Raw genomic sequence first — 20,312 nt, 5'->3', positions numbered from 1 at the left:
AAAAAAAAAGATGGCATGAATACCCGTGACCATGTAGTCTCCATGTAATTTCTAACACAAGAATCAATAATGTGTACATTTTTTTTCAAACATCAATATTGACTGCTTAAAAGTTTATCTTTTTTCTGGCCAGTTCATAATGAAAAAATATCCTTGGAGATATCTTTTCTGTGTTGATCTGTAGCTGATCAACCCTAAACATAGAAAATTAGCCAACTTGTCTGGGACATCAAGAAGGATTATGTCTGAACTTCAGAGCTGATATCAGGAACGGGCAGCTGTCATAGTCAGTGTGCTGATAGAAAACCTCACAGTTGATGTGATTTATGTGATGCTTATCCTACTCCTGCAGTTGTCAAATATGATTGTGTGCATAGGCTCCTCACAGAAGTATGAAATGTTACTGTTTTTGGAACCCATTTCCCAAAATCTCTGAAAAGAGGCTTGAGGAGGATACTTATCAAGGGTTTTTGGAAACTCAAAAGATCCCTTTCTCATCCCCTGAGTATTCAAATATCCTTTGCTACCCTTGCTTGAGGAGCAAGTCTTGTTAAGTTTGTTGTTACAAGTAATCTACAGCTCACAACTCCACTGTTGGAGTTATTTAAATGGCAGAATATTTTATTTTGTGTTTTCCCTTATGTACTCATATGCATTACTGTATATTGTGAGATATTCTTGAATTTAGTGACTTGTCTGCAACTGTATTTTACTAGGAAAAGGAAACGATTAATAAAGGCACAGTCTTTTTAATTTGAAAATTACATTATGCTTTTAAAACCTTCCAGGTGTGATTTTTGGGACCTGCTTTGGATTTGAACAAATTCTGTATCTAGAACCAATTCATGCCAGCTGTCATTTCTCTTACAGTTGCTTACTAAACACAAAAAAACCCAAACCTGGTGGCTTTTTTTGGAAGCCCCACACTGTAAAGCCTGCTTTTGCACAAAACTCCCTGCAGCCCCTTATTAGGTTAACTGTCCCTGCACATTTTTTCCAACTCTGACAGAAATAACAGTACAACCACCTGCTGTTTTCCAATGATAAACAGTGGGATGCATAAAGATCAGGACAGCTAAATCAAGATTTAGATTCAGACTCAAGTTGGCCTCTAAATGGGTCTGAGATAGTGAGGATGTTCTTGGAGTCATTGCGTCAGAATTCAGGTTGAATATTGTTATCAGTGCACACCCCTTCATGGCTTCGTAGGAGAAAAATAATATTTTTTCTTCTTTCAGAAAAATATTGGTCCTTGTTGCCAGCCTCATTTTTTGACCGAATAGTTCAGTTGCTTAGCAAAGCTGTGAAATCACAGCTATCCCATTACTATGCCTACCCTGACTGCCAGGAAGTTATTCCACTCCTTAGACTACTTAAAAAATTGTACAAGGTAAGTGTGCCTGATAACTCATTAGAGTTCATTGAGGATCAGCACTTCGTGAAGTACATGTATTTGAACACAAATATTTGTTGCCTTTCAAGGTAAACAAGAGGGCTAACTACAAGCTCCAGGTGAGCAACTTCTACATAGATGGAATCCAACAAACAATTAATATCTTGGACGACTTAATAAGATGGCGTGAACAGCCTAATTACCCAGTAAGTATTTTTTCCCCTCCAGACTTAACATGAAACGAGGGCAGTTGAGCTCAAGTATTTTGTACAAAATTAATAACATTCAGAAATACAGTTGCTTTTGCAGATTGCATGTGGGGTTTGCTTTCCATAACATATATGCTTTATAGCTATATGAAAACTTATGCAGCAGGAGTTGAAGAGATGTCTCCATGAGATTTTGGAGAGCTGATGATGGGAGATTGGACAAGGCACATGTGACTTGTAGCTTTCCAGATGTTGTTGGACTGTAACTCCCAACATCTTTCACCATTGGCAGTATTGGCAAGGAGTGGATTGATGGGATCTGCAGTCCAACAATATCTTAGTGGTGAGCAGTTGCTCACTTCTAGGTTAGATGGATGAAATGACTAGTTTTTTGTAAGAAACTTCATATACATGATGCTTTGATCTGGCCTGTTTTGTTGGGGGTTGAGTCTAGACTTAGTTGTACGGATAGATCCATTGAAATGAATTGGATGTAAATTAATCTTGATTAACTTACATCCCAGTGATTTTAATGTTGCTGCTCTTAGTATGATTAAGGTTTGATCCAACCAATTGTTTTTGAATTTAGGACAATATCACACTACATTGTTATAGCACTATTATTCTACTTTAACTGCAATAACAATAGCACTTTACATTTTACCAACCTACAAAAGGATGGAAGGTTGAGTCAACCCTACAGGATCAAATTCACAACATTGTGGCTGCAGTACTGGCATTTAACCACTGCACCGCCAGGGCTCCTATCTACTATGACTGTTCCTGGGGGATTCTGGGATTTGCAATTTATGGAAGGGCATTTAGAATGCTCAGCCAGAGAATTTAGGCCTCAGTGAACTGTAATTCCCAGAATTCCACAGGAGACAGCCATAGCAGTTAAAGTGGTATAATATCTCTATAACAGTGTAGTGCAGTGATTCCTAATCTTTGATCTCCCAAAAGCCCCAGCCAATTTGGCTAACAGTCAGGAATTATGGAAGCTGAAGTCCAAAACATCTGGAGGACTGAAGGTTGGAAGCCCCTGGTGTAGTGTGATCATTGACCTTAGACATACATTTTTTTCCCCTGTTTAACAACTTATTTTACTTTCTCTCACTACCTAATGCATTCTCCCACATAACAACATCATACTACTCTTTATTAATTAATCTACAGTTAGTGTCTTCATGATGTAGTGGTTTGAACCTTGGACTGGGAGATCAGGGTTCAAATCTCCGCTTGACCATAGAAACCTATTGGATGATCTTGGGCAAGTCACACTTAGCTTCAGAAGAAGGCAAACCCTCACTGCACAAATTCTGCTAAGAAAATCCAGTTATAGGTTTACCTTAGAATGGCTATAAATCAGAAATTATTTGAAGCCACACAACAACAACAGTTTGCATTGGTGGAACCAGCTTTGAGGTATCACAGGGACCAGGTTGCTGAAGATATTTAGCAATGGAAGCTGAGTGACAAGCATGTTTTCTTTAACCAGGAAAGAAAATACAGAAATGTCTTAATGCATGGTGAATGTCAGTGGGATAAAGATAAGCTGCAAAGGTCTTCCATTTGAATGTTGTTTTTAAGTAAGTTAAGAAGACTCTTAACGTATGGCAACCCCACCACAGGATTTTCATGGCAAGATTGTTTCAGAGGGTCATTGTTTTCCTCTAAGGCTGAGAGAGTATCACTTTCCCAGGGTCATCCAGGGTTTTTGTGGCTAGGTGGGGATTCGAACCCCTGGTCTCCCACAGTCCTAGTCCAACACTCATGGCACTGTACCACACTAGCTCGCAATCCATTTGAATTATTATCTTTAAAAACTCTATGTTCACTTTTTCCCCTCTCTCTACAGAATGCGGAAAAGTGTCCTGTTTCTCTTTGTTGCTTCCCTTTCGTCTACAATCTGTTGACCAAGATGAACATATTTGCCATGCATGCTGTTGCAGAGCAGGATGTAAGGAGTAAGATATAGAATGGGGTGGACAAAAAATGCACTGGCATTTTTACATGACTTTCAGGTTAATTTGCAGATTTGCCAGTCTCTGGGTGACCTATTGTAGGCCATTCAGAGAAGTCTTCAACCGGTTTGATGCTTTCCAGGTGTGCTGGACTACAGATCTCATCATCCTCAGTTAGGGATAAATGTTCTAGGGTTGAGGATGGAGCCTGGGGAAGCCACCCACAACTCTGCTGGGGGGTCCAGCATCCTTTTTGCCCTTTTGAAATAAGGATACTCTGACTGCACTTTGGATAAGAAGCAAATTAGCAACTATTTTTTTCTAAAAGGGAAAACACCAGAACCCACCTCAAGATAACTGGAGAACAACAACACTTGGGCTGTGAAGCTACCAGTTAAGTGTGTGTGAACCTTAATTATTAATAAAAAGGTAATTCTTATAACAAACCAATTCATATAATAACATATATTAACAATTAGTTGCATACTTAACAACCACAAAGGCATCCTTGTAACACTGTGTTTGGTCTACTAACACAAAAGAGTTTAATAGTCCAAGAAGTGAGATGGTCTGGTTAGAGGACCTTACAGAAAGCATCTGAGATTTAATTTTTCATTGAGACCATGTGGGAATGTAGAATCTGTTTTATTATCAAAGTATTGAGTAATCTTTGCTTGCTTCTTGTATTTACTCAATGGGGGATCACCAGGATCTGGTATGATTCCCAAGATCTTATAATCTTTTCTGGTGAACACCATGTCTTTTGTTTTAAAATCCACTCTTGTATTTTTTGGCCATAAAACACACAAGTTAAGGAATTTAAATGTCTGCCTATAGTTTGGTACTGTTCATCCTCCCTTAATTACAGATCGGTGACTCCTGTCTTCTATGTGGCAATTGCTTCCCTCCTTAAAAGAACAGTGCTTGAATTAAGGCCACAGGGAATTTGAGGTACTTCTATAACACAAAATATAAAATAATCCACATTATGTTGCTTAACAAAAATTGTTAATGTTCGCTGTTATGAATAAGTTTGTTATAGGAATTAGCTTTTTATTAATAACACTGTCAAATTCATTATCTGTAGACATTTCAACATCATAATGTCAAAGTTTAGGCACAATCAACAACAACTGAGGGGAACACTACAAAACTCCTTGCTATTCCCAGGCTAGTTGTCTTGTTGGGGTCACAGTTTGTTTAGTTTAATATTGAACTACAACTGCTGGATGGAAATTTAAAGTAATAAACTACCAATACTTGATGGGAATGAGTGTATATCTGTCATTGCAACTTAAACATTCTGCTGACTGGGGTCCAAAACATGCTCCAGAAATAATCCAGTTTGAGACCTTTAGCTGCCCTTGTTCAATGGTAGGGTGTTGTGGGAATTGTAGTTTTGTGAGACATTTAACCTTCTCTGTCAGAGAGCTTTGGTGCCACCTTAATCTACAATTCCCAAGTTTCCTTAGCATTGATCCAGGGCAGTTAAAGCGGTCTCAGACTGGATGATTTCTGCAGTGTGTTTTGGACCTCAGTTTGTTTTGTTGGAAGCTGTTGTGATAGTGCAGCAGCTGCCTAATAAAGTCAGTTTACCTCATGGACCATAGCTGCATATTATTGTCATCCTGGCACTGGTTAGATTGAGTCAAGTGGAACATTGCAAGAAAAAAGGTATCAGTAGCCTGAGAGAACTCCTTTGGGAATATTATCACCTCCAAGATACTATCTTATATAAATATTTACTTTCTTATAAGTAAATACACAGACTTATTAACTGTTCCCTCTTTCAGGGGTTTTCATCTATGCTTGTTCATTAAGAATATAGCTTTATGGCCTTCAGTTTTAGGTTATCTATGTATGCTTATGCTAATTAATTTTATAACACCCGTAAGTAATTTCTAGAGCTGAGAACAAAATATAACAGGTACAGTAATTGTTCTTAGGTTAGTCTTTATTGTGTTAAAAACATTGATAATAATTTTATTTTACGCCATTGATTTATTCTATTAAGGTCATAGAATCATAGAGTTGGAAGAGACCTCAAGGGCCATCAAGTCCAATCCCTCGCCATGAAAGAACTCAGAATCAAAGCACCCCCAACAGATAGCTATCCAGACTCTTTTTAAAAACCTTCAAAGAAGGAGATTCCACCACTCTCCAAGGGAGTGTGTTCCACTGTCAAACAGCTCTTACTGTCAGGAAGTTCTTCCTAATGTTAAGGTGGAATCTCTTTTCCTGTAGTTTGCATCCATTGCTCTGTGTCCTAGTCTCTGGCACAGCACAAAACAAGCTTGCTCCATCATCAGTATGGTATCCCTTCAAATATTAAAAGGTCCATACACAGTTATTTGGTAGCTCGACAGCCCAAGTTCTCTTGTTGTATCCTTGCCTTTCTGCCCCCAACCCAAGAATAATAAGTTGTTCCTAATTCATAAGACATTAAGGCAAACCTATCTTTTTTTTTTTTGGGGGGGGGAGATTTAGTCAGTGAAGATTTGCTTTTGCCCTCCTCTGAGCTGAGATACCCATGGTCATTCCCCAGTGGGTTCCATGACTGAGTGAGGATTTGAACCCTGGTTTCCCAGAGCCATAGTCCAGTGCTGAAACCACCATAGCATGCTAGTTAAGATCTGTCCCTTGACCAGGATACAATTCTTACCTAATTTCATTCCCAAAGGATGCAATTAATAATTTTAGTAGTTTTATTGTTCTGTAAGAAAGTCCTTAAAAACTGAGGTTTTCACAGACTACGGTATTTGTAGTTCCAGACATATTTTGTGCTAATTTCACGTGTATAAATGTGTGTGTATATGGGGAAACCGCATTTTCAGTGCTATTTCCTGTGCAAAAAAACGCTGTTTTCTGTGCAAAATGACAATGTGCAGAATTTCTCTCTGTGAGAACTATGCTTGGCCATTACTGTTAAGTATCAGGGAGATAATCCATGGCAGTTTTTCTAAAGGAATGATAGCAGCTTAAATGTAAGGCTCTCTGACCACTTTAAAATGATGTTGAGGTAGATTTCCTTCCAGATTGAGAGTGTATTTATATCTCTCTGTATATATTTGTGTGTGTGTGTGTGTGTGTGTGTGTGTGTGTGTGAGAGAGAGAGAGAGAGAGAGATAACCAACATATAAAGACATATATAAATTTGTGCCTACGGTGGAGGTAATATTTAAGAGTGAATGTTTTTTCTTCTTATGGGAGTTTTAAAAAAATCTGTAAAACTGTTGTGGAGTGCACCCGTGTCATACATAGGCACGCCATACGTGGCTTTCAGCTTACACTGAAGCCACGTGCCAGATAAGCAATGGCGCATACGCCATGCCGTGTGCACAAGCCCCATTGTTTTCAATGGGACTCGAGCATATGTGGTATTTTCCTTATGCAGGGTAGTGGTGGTGGTGGAACGGATCCCCATGTAAGGGAAGGGCCGACTGTATTAATAAAAAGTAGATACAAACACAAAAGGAATTCCGGAAGTTGTTATTCAGAAAGCTAAGTTTTCAGGCTCTGAAGGTGGGTTTATAGTCCATGAAAACTCATAATTTTCTTAGTGTATTATAGCAAGAGCAGTGAATATTCCTCTTGTACCTTAAAAACTAATTCACCTATCCCTTTGGAAATTTCTCCACTTGTTTTTTTCTAGTTCATAAAAATTGGTGCCCATCAAGAAATTATGCGGAACCGACAGCTGGGAAGCAGTGAACTCCCCCAACTGCCTGTTTTTCGTTTAAGGGTGAAACGAGATAATCTTATCGAAGACACTTTGCACCAACTGACTCGTGTGGAGGACATCTGTCTAAAGAAGCAATTGTTTGTAAGTTGCTGAAAACCTGGTCATATTGTGCAATAGGACTGTCTTAAAAATTAAAACAATTATCTGTATGCTATCTTGGGTCCTGTGCAAGGACAAAGGTGGAATATAAATTAAAGACCTGTATACATACAATATGTACATAGATACACTTAGTAGCAAAAAGGCCCAGTGGCATCATTGAGGGGGGGATGCAGACCGAACTGAATGCCACCCCAGAGGGTCATGTCACCTAGTGGGGAGTGGTACCTGGAGGGACTGGCATGGCCACTGGGCAAGTGAGAAAGGGTGCTTTTCCCCATGCCCAGCTGCCGTACTGGACCCTAAATTGACCTTCTGATGGCCGTACCACTGCCCCCTTCAACAGCAGGGGAGCTGGGGCAGCTGTGCCTTTGGATGTTTTTCAAGACATTGCAGTTTTGCAAGACATTTAGCCTTCTCTGTCAGAGCTCTGGTGCCACAACAAACTACACTTCCCAGAATTCCATAGCATCGAACCAGGAAAGTTAAAGTGGTGTCACACTGGATTATTTCTGTAGTGCAGATGAGCCCAATGGTTCTGCACAACATGTTGAACCTGAGAAGACCAGTTAAGATTGGGGTTTAGGATAGTCTGTATGGCACACAGATCTTTTGTCTTTCAGTATGAGAGGATATTTGGAGAGCTCAGCTGGAATTGCTGGGAACCTGCCTCCATCCTGTGCCTGCTGCCTGAGTTGACTGCTCCACTTGCCTCATAGCAGGCCTAGCCCTGTTACAGGGAGCATATAACTCCTTTATTGAAACAGCTTCACTGGCTACCGGTTCATTTCTGAGCACAGTTCAAAGTGCTGGTTATGACCTGTAAAGCCCTCCTACATGGCTTAGGTCCAGACTATTTGAAAGACCGTATCTCCCCATATGAACCACCTAGAGCCCTAAGATCTTCAGGAGAAGGCTTTCTCTCGGTCCCACCACCATCCCAGGCTCACCTGGTGAGGACCCGAGAGAGAGCCTTCTCAGTGGCTGCTCCTTCCCTGTGGAACTCCCTTCCACGGGAGACTAGGCTGGCCCCCGCACTGCTGGCCTTTCGTAGGCAGGCAAAGACATTTTTGTTTAAACAGGCCTTTTGAGATCTGGCAGGCTTGGCTTTATTGGGAGATGAGAGGGTTGGACTTGGACTTTTGAATTTTAACTCTGTATGTTTTAAAAATTTTATATTTGTAATTTTTATATTTTTATGATTTTAATTGTACAATTTTAACTTATGTTTATATATGTTTACCGCCTTGGGTCCCATTTTGGGATAAAGGCAGGATAAAAATAAATAAATAAATAAATAGCCCTGTATCAAACATACACAGTCCTTAAAATAGTTCACAACTTTTTCCATCTTCTTGAAAGTGAGAAGGAAGGTAATGAGTAGATATGAGTAGGAAGACTGATGTTATAAAGGTATTAAACAGGAAAAGATTGGAAATCCTAAGAATGTAGATTTGAATGTATGTGAAAAGGAAGGAGATGGAGGAACAAACAGATGGAAAACAGGAAGGTAAGAAGAGGATAATGAAAGAAAGGTTTAAGTATGTCGAGTACAAGGTAGGAGAAAGTGAAAAGGAAGGTAATGAGTAGAAAGGTGAGTAGGAAGATTTAAGGTATGTAGATAGGTACAGGAAAAGAATGGAAGGTCTAAGTATGTAGTTTAGAAGTTAAAACTAGGAATTGAGATAAACAAGGTTAGAGAAGAAAGAATGGTTAGGTGATAGTAAAGAGGATTGAAGTTTGGAATGGAAAAGGAAGAGAACACATGGGAATTTGAGATGAAAGGAAGTATGTAAAAAAAACCTAAGGTCATCAGGATAAATAGAACAAATTAGTTTTTGTGGTAAAGTTTCATAACTTGGTTTACAAATAGAACTATATACATGATATAATGTTACAAGTTTTTAGAGGAAGGGCTTGTATTTTTGCACAGAGACAAATATATTACAAAATTTTGACTCTTTGTAACCCATAGTCACCAATTCAAAACATCAAGGATGGCAGTACTGTAGCTTTCCCCCCAAACTGTCTCTCAGTCTGTCTGTCTTTGCATGGAGAGTAAGTAATCTGAAATCCTCCCCTACGCATAGGCAGTTTTTAAGCCACTAGGAAACCAAGATTTCCCTCTTTCTGTGGGATCAGAACACTTTTATTTATTTTTTTACAGGTTGAATTTAAAGGAGAGATGGCTGAATATAGAACTGGACCTATTCTTCTGGACTTCTTCTCTCATTTGTTTGAGGAGATGGTGCATCCAGACTATGGAATGTTTATGTACGCTCACGACAGTTCTCCAATGTGGTTTCCTACCAGGGTAAGCTTCAATGACTGAGACCCAGTTCAAACAAACTTCTGGGGTATTCAAATTGTCAACCATTACTACTTGCCTCACTTTTGAAGCATGTCTTTCCCACTTCTGGTCAAGAGCAAAGCATCCATTGGGTGCCTCAGACAATAGCTTGCCAGCAGCAGCAAGCTGTGGCTTCCTGCCCTCCACCCTTAAGAGCAGAACAGAAAATGGACCATAGTGAAGTAAATTGGGGCAGATAGGGAATGGATTTTACTAAACATGTCATTACTAGTTGTATCTGCATATGGTTTATATGTAGCTATGGAGGGCATTTTTTGGGGCTACTAGCAGCTTAGGATTTTTTCACTGAGATCATGGCAAGGAAGGAGAGTGTTAAAATTCCCACCCCCATGCATGTCATATCTGGTAAAGCTCTTAAAACACTTGCTAAAGGCAGTTACTGGAATACAGGATTCAGAAGAAAGCATTCTCCCTAATTTTACCTTTATGAGTTTCTTTTATCATAGCTGAACTGAGTAGAGATGAGGCAAGATTCATTTCCAAGGCCAAAGGAGCCATAGATCAGGGTAGCTTTAAGTCTCCTGATACCCCCAACCATTGTTTTGTCTTTTTTTCTCTTGCAGACTTCAGTGGAGAAAAATAAATATTTCCTTTTTGGGATTCTCTGTGGTCTCTCCATGTACAACAGAGTTATTGCCTATGTGCCTTTTCCACTTGCTGCCTTTAAAAAACTGCTTGACAAGAACCCCTCCCTTGATGACTTAAAAGAATTGGACCCTGTCCTTGGGAGGTAAATGGCTTGGACTCTGAATTGAATAGGCTAACTGTTTCTATCTTGACTGGGGTGGGCAAAGTGCAACCCAGGCCTGCATGCAACCCTCAGTTCTCTGCTCCTCTTGTGATGTGCTTCCCTTGTCTTAGCTTTTCCCATTTATGTGCATAAATGTATCCCACAGACATTGTTCTTTTGAATTGGGATTGCCCTTTTCTTTTTTCCACTTGGACAATGGAGGGTTAAGAAAAATTCTACCATCTTAGCCTAAGGTCACTGGCTGAAAGAAAGAAGTTGCCAGCATGAGCTTTCATAGACTTAAGTCTACAAGAGCTCATGGTTCCAACTTCTTTCTTTCAGTTAGTCTCAAAGGTGCTACAAAATCTCTCTATATACTGATTCCACAGACTAACACAGCTATATCTTTGAATAAAGCCATTGGAACACTCTAAGCTGCAAAGGCCACTTGTGGCTCTAGTGAAGTTTATTGGCAAGCCCTTTTATTACAGTATTTTGCCCAGAAGGGGAATGTTAGGGATTGGCCTATAGATCTTAAGACCTTTGTGGTCTAGGGAAAGTTTTTAAGGAGAGGTCACACTACTATCTGCTTCAGAACAACTAGGACCACAATCTCTCAGTGAGAGTTTTACCATCTTCTAAATCCAACAATCCCCTTACAGTTAGGTGTAATTAGCCTGGACATGTAAGGTTTGGGCATGTACTGTACTTGATTGGTTGTATGTCCAGATATACTGTCAACATCCCAAGATCCTGTTGGCCCTTTACACTCTACCTTTGTGATACTGGTTTATATTTGAGTGATACTGTCTCATATATGTTGCAATCATTTTCCATTTGTTAACCAGGAGTTTACAAAACGTCCTTGACTATGAACATGATGACATTGAAGAAAATCTTCAGTTGTATTTCTCTGTGAGTATTTCCAAAATGTTTGCCTGATACCTGATAACCTTTTAAAGTTAAGAAACAGAATTAGATCCTTAAGCCACATAAAACTAGAGTGAATAAGATTGAAAGTTCGCAAAATGTTGGGAAGATATTTGCATGGCACTGAAGACATAAGTCAGCAGAAGATGAGTTGCTCTGAGAGACCATTTCAAAGATGGAATGCCACAACTAGAAAGGCATGACCTATAGTTATTTATTGCATTGACACTAGTGAGGTGCCAATGCAGGACTTGATTGCAGGAAAGGTGTTTTACAAGAAAAACAAATACAACTGCTAAAATTATTAGTTCATTAAAAGGACCATAAATGATGATGTTAACAATCATGATAATGACTAAGAAAGCAGACTGGCCTTTGGCTGACAACAGAAATGTTCAACACTGGGAGCTTTCCCGATCTCAACAAGGAGACTATTCATGGATGGCACAACAGAGAAGGCCTTTCTCTATTTTACTCTATATTGTAAGCAGCTTTAATTTCCATTAGGGAGAAAAGTAGGGTATAAATCAAATAAATAAACAAACTGTATGAGTCTCACTAGGCCATGGTGTACTAAGTAGAGTCTCCCCTTAGCCAGCAAAGAAGGTTATTAGTCATTCATGGCACAATAACAGCCTGAAAAGGGGTAAAGTAAGAGAGGAAGTCTTCCTTAAAAAACAAAAAAAGGACATGTCATGGTTTCATGGATGCTATTCTTACTGTCTAAATGGGAGGGACAGTTTGGAAGTTTGGACTGTAGATATCTGAAAAGACATCTCTCCAAGATCCTAGCATTCTGCTACTGTGCAAGATTGTCAGTCTTTGGCTAGATGGACCATTGGTTGGGCTTGATAGAAGATTGTTTGTTGCATTTAGCATTTCAAAGCAAAAATCCCAAAAGGCTTACCTGCCCAAGAAGCCCTAGATTGAAATGTTTTTCAAGGCTGCATCTTTAGCTAATGACTGTTGTTATCAAATTCTCTATAAATTTAAGCCTTCTTGAGGTGGTTATTGTGAGTTTTCAGTACCAAACCTGTGTCTGTAAATTATTTTTAGTGGCCCTGTTTTTACTTTCTTCTCTGTAAAACATTTTTTTCCAGATATACTGGGACAGAGTGAAGGTGGACCTAATTCCAAATGGCAGTAACATTGCTGTGAACAATAGAAACAAGTATGTAATGATGATTTATTATTTTTGTAGGTTTGCATTGATTCCAATCTCAGGGGCTCTGGGTGGATTACAACTGTGCTTGGTGGCAATTGAGGTCCCATCTGAAAGGGACCAGGTAGGAGAAGACTGAGCTGAAATCAATTATGACACATGAAAAAGGGAAAACTGGGCTGGAGAGAGATTATGCATGTCTAATGAGGATTCAAACAGTCCAGTCTCCTGTTCATATTTTTGGGTCTCCTCTTATTTTAGTCAAAACAGTTTTTCACTATCCACTTTCACTTGTCAAATGTTTGAGGTCACTGAATATTATGCTATATGCTCTGTAGTTCTAAGAATGTTAATTTTAGGAGATAAGTAATTTATTTATTTTTTGAGAAAGGAAATGTATTATACCAATAGGCAAATGTAAAGCAATCTAAGCTAAACTATATGAGATAGTTGATAAACTACCTGGTTTGGATTAATGAGACCTGAATTCTAGTCTTAATAAATTTATAAAACTAGCAGCTTCCATTTAAGAAGAGAGACTTTTTTGTTGGTGTTTTTTTAAAAAAAACAGAGCTGTGGCATTCTTTGTATCTTGGGAGCAAACTAATAATTTCCACATATTTATTTTCAAAGGAAGGATTTTGTCAGCAAGTATGTGGATTACATTTTCAACAAATCTGTGAATGAAGTTTTTGGAGAATTCAAGAGAGGATTTTACAAAGTCCTTGACAGTAAGATAGTTGGCCTTTTTGAAGCTCAAGAGTTGATGGAAGCCGTATGTGGAAATGCCAATTACGACTGGGACTTGTACGAAAAGGTTGGTGATAGGAAAAGTGAATTTCCTGACTATATCTTGTTGAGCAACCTTAATGGCTGATAGCTACTTGCACATTATGGTTTTTGCTGAATGTGATGGTGGATGTGGTTGTATGTTTGTACATTTTGTAGAGTTAAAGAGGTATTTCATTCATGGGGTTGCCATGAGTTGAGGACAGTTAAGAGCAACATTAGCATGCAGGGAGATACGATTTAAATTACTTTGGGAGATGTTGGTTTGAGAATGTATATTTGTTTGGGCCTTTCACACAACACAGTTACAGTGGTATGCTTTTTCTTTAACTGCCGTGGCAACATCCTGTGGAATCCTGATATTTGTAGTTAAAGGAAAGATATTTAGAATTCTGAAGTGAAGAATTCTATGCCTCAAAGGTAAAGGTTTTCTCTTGACAACATTGTCTAGTTGTGTTAGACTATAGGGGTGTATGTGTTCTCATCTCTGTTGCTAAGCCATGGAAGCCAGCATTGTTAAAGACGATCCCATGGTCATGCAACATAATTGCTTAGAGTGCTCTTACCTTCCCACCTAAGTGGTACCTATTTATCTACCTGCACTTTTTACATGCTTTCAAACTGCTAGGTTGGCAAAAGCTGGGACTAGTGATGGGAGCTCACCCCCTCATGCGGGGCTTGGGCCTCAAACTGCTGACCTGCCTATCTTGCAACTATCAGAGTCAGCATCTTAACTGCTAAGCTACTGTGCATCCCTTGTCACGGTGCCTCACCAACCAAACCATAAACCCCTAGAATCCGTAAGATGGAGCTATAGCAGTTAAAGAGGAATCATACCTTCTCAAGATGTGGCCAGCCTCAATTTAGTCATCTTGGCTTCCAATGAATGCTCAGGCTTGATCTATTCTAGCACTTATTTGTCTTTCTGGCTATCCTCAGCTGATAACTGTCGCTAATTCCTTTTCCCCACACTATCCTGTTTATATTAGCCCTTTTCATACTGCCAGTCAACTGGACAGCATGTGTACGTGTGTATGAGATTTAGCTGGGGAAAAACACAAAAGGAGGAAACTGATGCTAGATGCTTTCCTTTGTCTGCTGCAATAATCTCCCACTAGAATGGGCAAACTGCTGTTTGACATGCAGGCTGGAACATGATGTTATTTGGCAAGAAAGCATATCAAGTACAACCATTTACCCTGTATGCCATCCCCCTTTTGCTGAATTGAACTGACTAGCCAGACTGAAACAGCCAGGCAGCTGTTTGGTTAGCTGGAGAGATCATATTTTTACATTGGGTGGAGAGTGTAATTCCTGTGCACTTTTTCTCATAACTATCCTGCACAGCTCCCTGGTGGTAGGGATTTGAGGGCTTGGGTGTCAAGCCATACATACTGAAGGTCTCCAAGGGCAGGTTTCCCAGAGTTTGGCAATGTTACTTTTTTGGAGTGTAGTTCACAGAATCCCCCATCCAGTATGGCCATTGTGGCTGAGGACTTGTAGCACAACAATTTAGGTTATCAAGCTCTGAGGTTTCCTATGAGTACTTTATGGTATTATCACAATCTCTCTTCTGAGATTCCCTTGTCTTTTCATTTGTCTGATTTAAGTCTTTTGTTTGTTTTGATTTAAAGAATGCTATATATTGGGGGATATACAGCCCAGCACACCCTACCATAAAAATGTTCTGGAAGGTTTTTCATGAACTGCCTTTGGCTGAGAAAAAAGGTTTCTTGTGTAAGTATCCCATCCAAAAGTCATTTTCCAAACAATTAGGTCTCTGTCTTTAGAATGAACTAGTGGATTTCTTTCACAGTGGAGAACACTTACAATCCTGCAGCATAACCTCGGGATTCCCAAGAAACACCAATCAATCAATCAGTCAATCAATCAATAAAGTACTGGTGCCTTAATTGAAGCCTTGAATTTCAGTAATGCTTAGAAGGGCAGAGCTACAACCAGTTCTTTGCAAAACATGGAGCATCTGAAAGTACTAATATTTATTTGGCTAGAGACTGGAAAAGTTTCTTGTTTGGATGTAACTCCCAGAATTATGGTGTTGTAGTCCAAAACAATAACTCTTCCAAGCTGTACTTAAGTGTATAGAATTTTTTTCTGGAACTGGAAACCAATTAAGTTCTTATTTACTCCAAGAAAATGGGCTATTAAGTTTGTTTTATTCTTCCCCCCAAAAGGATTGTGAAATTTCATGTATGAAGTTATCTTACTTTTCCTTGAGTCCAAATTTAACTTTGCCCAGTGTGACAGGTTCTGTAAGCTTCAGAGCTGAAGTGGGGATTTAAACATCAATCTCTCAAGACTCTACTCTACGCATCCTCTCTTAAGCTGAGATGTCTATATTGTTTGCTGGAAATAATATTTTTTATATGGTGTCCTACATGGATATATTCTTCTGTAGACATTATGTCCACTACAAGAAACAACGTTTTGAGGGGCACCAAGGTTATAGTGAATTTGAAATCCTTCCATGTGCACCCAAACTGTCATGAAAACCTCCTCTCTGTAGTACATTCACAACTGTGCAGATCAGAGGAAAAGGAAGGACCCCTAGAATTGACTCCACCAATTTAGGTACTTCATCATGTCACCACCTTGAGTCCCTATATTGGGAGAAAGGTGAGATGTGAGAAAATAATAATAATTTATGTTATATCCACGGGTGAAGAGTCTTACACATGTTTCTGGATTGTCTGAATATTTTCTGCCTCTGCTCAAAAGCTAACTAATCCTTTTCTCTTGCCATCTAGTATTTGTTGTAGGAACTGACCGGGTCCCTGTGATGGGGATGGATTTCTTGAAGATAACAATTCACTCTCATCACTCCCTTTCAGAAGATCACATCCCCGAATCCCAGATCTGTTTTCATCTTCTACTGCTGCCACCTTATTCAACAATTGAGAAGCTCAAGGAAAAACTGCTCCAGGCTATTGAGTTCAATCGGGGCTTTGGCAAATAGTAAAATGACAACATCTGAAATAGAGATTTGGCAATACAAGATTAGTAACTTGGATTTGTATCTTTATTTTACCCTCAAATGTGAAGGGAATTTGTTCTTAGCAAGAAGCTGTTCAGTGGTCTCTTCATGTGATGCTATGAAAATCTTTCTTTTTTTTTTCTTGTTAGGGGAAATTTAGAATGGGATGAACAAGGTATATTTCCTCTCGCAGTGATGTTGAATTACACCTGCCAATATTCCTCAGAACTGGTTAAACTGGCTGGGGGTAATGGGAACTGCAGTCCAAGATCATCTAGAGGGCTGCACTTTATCTATAACTTCCTTTGAAGCTACTAGTGGTAGCCTATTTTGATAAAAAGAGAAAACACTAACATTCTCACTTTAATCCATTAGGCACATCCATGTTGGTCATTTACCTCCAGAACTGAAACCCTTCATGCACCCAGTTATTTCTGAGAATCCATTTTTCTTTCCAAATGGCTGTTTCCATTTGAATATAATTTTATTGTGACTTTCAAAGGTTCCATTGCAGCAGCAGTACAGAGCTCTCCAGGGTGAACAGACATGATATCTGAACTTTTTAATGTTAAAATTTTAATGTTAAGCTTTAAATGTGAATACAGACTACAGATCATTAGAATTTCTCTAGAAAAATAACAAAATCTTTATCTATCTATCTGTATCTCAAACTGACAAGATATTATGCCAGAATAAGATAATTGAAACTGTTCTGTTTTTAATACTTAAGATCAAATTCCAGGTAAACATATTTTCAACTTACTACAGTGTTTGCTGTCTTTCCCTTCCCAAAAGCACACTTGAGTTTGCTTGTGCATTAGCAACATACTCTTGCACAAATGGTTTCAAATGACTGATCACCTTGGGAAATTCCATTTACAAGCCAATGTGAGGTTGGTGATATTTTGGAGGGAGGCAAAATTGAGAGTTGTAGATTGTTTGTTTTTTAACATTGTTAAGCTTTTGTTTAGAGCTGTTCCACAGTCTGAGAGCAGCCCCTCTCATGTCCTCACCAAAAAACACCTTAGAGAAGTGGGGAGAGGGGAAACAACAAAACCTTCCCCTCCAGATTTTAAAGCTTGAGCTGGCTTGTATTTATTAAAAATAAATGCATCATTATTCAATAGTTTCAACAAATAGTTTCATTCTCTTCTTTTCTTTTTTGCATCAGGCTCCAATTGATGGGTCTTTGGTTTCTAGCAGAAAACAAAATGGTCTGAAATCTGCTTATATATTTCAGCCATAAATCTTTCCTTACTTCAGTAGCACACATTACTTTACTTCAGGGTACTTTCAAACCAATATGATAATTTTTTGAAGACCTAGCAGTACAAAAACAGTTGAAAAATACAAGCAAGTGGGTTTCCTTGCTAATACCAACAAAGCAGCAATTGGATGGGAGGAAAAGCCTGCAGCATCATGTATTTCCCAGATTGTCATTGGTAGGAACACTAATAAAAGATTCTTAGCTTTTTTTTCCCAACCAGTCTTTACATGAGAAGTCAACTTAAAAGTCTCAATGATTCACACTTAAGTTTTTTTAGGGGTAGATAACAACATCAGCCAGTGGCTCTATTATTGCAGGTTCACACTGCCACAGTTCTTTCCCCAAGTCCTCCAGAAGTTAGTTAGGTTTTACAGCAGCTATCCAGGTCCTGATCCCTATCCCAAACATATTTTCAGTGCTGTGTGTGTGTACATGTGCGTTCAGGTAACATATTGACTTAGGATAGTGACTCCTTGAATTTTAATAGAGCTTTCTTAAGGAATACTCAGAAGTGATTTTCTATACCTCCTTGTATTTGTGGCTCCCATGGAGGACCTGTAAAATAAGCTTCCATTAAAACTGAGGGTGGAGTTGTCACACTGCAATAATGGAGCCATTGACTGGTCCTGAAAAACAAGAACATTAAGGAGATTGAACAAATGATGTCCTAGCTAACCTTAAATGCCATGATAGCTAAAACAGTCCTTGAATGTGATTAATTCCAAGAAATGGAATTTCCCCCAAAAAATGCTGAATCAAAGGGCTGGCAAAATGTTTGTCAAGATTTAATATATTTCAACCCAGTTTGTGGGGATACAGAACAAATATTTCAAAGTGACTTCCCTGCTGTTGATTCAAATACATAGATGCAAATCCTAGAATAGGATCACAATTCATAGGTATCACAAAAAACAAAGAAAATAGATCTTGCAAAATCCTTAGAAGTCCTGTAATGCCAGCTAAACCAGCAGTTCCCAGACAGATAATAAAGCTAGGATCCTACAACAGTGATTCAAAGTAACATCTGTACTGCCAATAGCCAAACTTGGTTATTAATTTAGATTAATTTTGAAACAAAACAAAATTCTGTATCAGACTAAAGACTTCGTGTGTTTACACAGTTATCAGTTGTTTATGGAAGAACATGAAGATGAGTACAACCATATTATAAAGAACTCTCGACAAGAACTAGAGGCTGTCCCATTTTCAGTGGACAGAGACCTTGGTCCATGAAAACTTTGGATTAGGGGTTCCCAGCTTGAGGTACCCATATCTCCAGGGGCTGCAATAAAGATTGGCTTCTGCCCATCAGTGATGAGTCATAAATCACTCATTTTTTTTCTGAATAAATTAGAATCTAATTATTCAATTTAGATTTTCATTTCATGCATGGAGTAAAAGCTTTTTTAAATAAGTAATTTGCTCACTCCCTGTATTGTATGTAGATCAAAAATTAGAAATTAGACCTGATCATCAAATGTGATAATACTTTTGTAGGGGGTGCAAACATTAACCATTTCCTAGTGGTGTGAGGCATAGAAAAGTTTGGGAACCATTGCTTTAACTCAACAATCTCCATGATAGATTTTTACAATTGTGTTGAACACAAATAGAGACCAGGCTGCCTTTGAGGATAAAATACTGAACACAAGATTGGAAGAAAGCCAAAGAAGGATGGATCATTCCTTACAGAAGGGCTACTGAAGAATCTGTGAATAGAAGACATTTGCATTGAAGAATTTTCCCTAATTAAAATACTTAGCAGGGGAGAATAATTTCTTTAAGCCTTATCTCTTTGTCTACAAATAATACAGTCTCCCTTATTTAAAACACTTAGGACCACAAGTGTTTTGCACTCAGATTTTTGTTTTGGTATTCTTATATTTGCATATATATACATGATGAGATATCTTGGCGATGGGATGCAAGTCTAAACAAAAGTTCATGTATTCATTTATGTTTCATACATACCTTATCAACATAGCTTGATGGTAATTTTATAATTTAAACAATATTTTTAATAATTTTGTGCATTAAACAAAGTTTGCGTACCTTAAACCATCAGAAAGCAAAGGTGTCACTATTTTAGCTATCTATGAAAAAAGTTTTGTTTTTTGGATTATTTTGGAATTCCGGATAAGGGACGCAACCTGTACAACAGTTCAGCACAGTGTCATTAAAATCCTTTGCGTTAAAACCTTGTGTTACTGTTTCCTAGTTCCTTTTTTACAACAATATACCACAGAATGAGAATGTTTGTTTAAGATCAAAATCCCACCAAACAGTGATACCTTTATTGGCCAACCGAAATGCACAATATACTCGCTGCAAGCTTTCAAAGCTCCACTGGCTTCTTCATCAGGCAAGATATGACAAACCAAAGAGGAGAAAAATTGGAAAAATTGTTAGGAAGATACCTGCATTTTGTTGTTTCCATTCTCAGTTAAGATGGTAAGAGCAGTGTTGCCAACAAGCCTTGACGATGTTCCCTGGAATGTTTTACCAAAGTCCTTGGAATTGCCCAGTCTTTACCGGAATATTCAGTCAAAATCCCTGGAAAGAAATTAATTAAATTCCTCGGATTCCAGGGAATTCCCTGGAAATTGGCAACGCTGGGTATAAGGAGGGTAAATTTTCCAGGCTGGTGCCTCCTCCTCTTGG

General features: G+C 38.7%; 1 protein-coding gene across 1 annotated transcript; it reads left to right on the top strand.

Moving 5' to 3' along the window:
• Nucleotides 1–1,180: 1,180 nt before the first annotated feature.
• On the top strand, nt 1,181–17,521 carry LOC121931731 (E3 ISG15--protein ligase HERC5-like; the record flags this gene model as incomplete). The annotated part of the gene is made up of 11 exons (XM_042469711.1): nt 1,181–1,390; nt 1,483–1,599; nt 3,461–3,562; nt 7,219–7,389; nt 9,575–9,721; nt 10,342–10,508; nt 11,357–11,423; nt 12,539–12,609; nt 13,234–13,417; nt 15,024–15,126; nt 16,158–17,521. Coding segments are annotated over 11 exons (1,548 nt in total), but the record flags the coding sequence as incomplete, so codon positions are not given.
• Nucleotides 17,522–20,312: the final 2,791 nt, after the last annotated feature.

Source organism: Sceloporus undulatus, chromosome 5, assembly GCF_019175285.1.
Source record: "Sceloporus undulatus isolate JIND9_A2432 ecotype Alabama chromosome 5, SceUnd_v1.1, whole genome shotgun sequence".
NCBI classification, from domain to species: Eukaryota; Metazoa; Chordata; class Lepidosauria; order Squamata; family Phrynosomatidae; genus Sceloporus; species Sceloporus undulatus.
The sequence above is the reverse complement of the archived record's forward strand: the minus strand, read 5'-3'. Positions and strand labels throughout refer to the sequence as shown.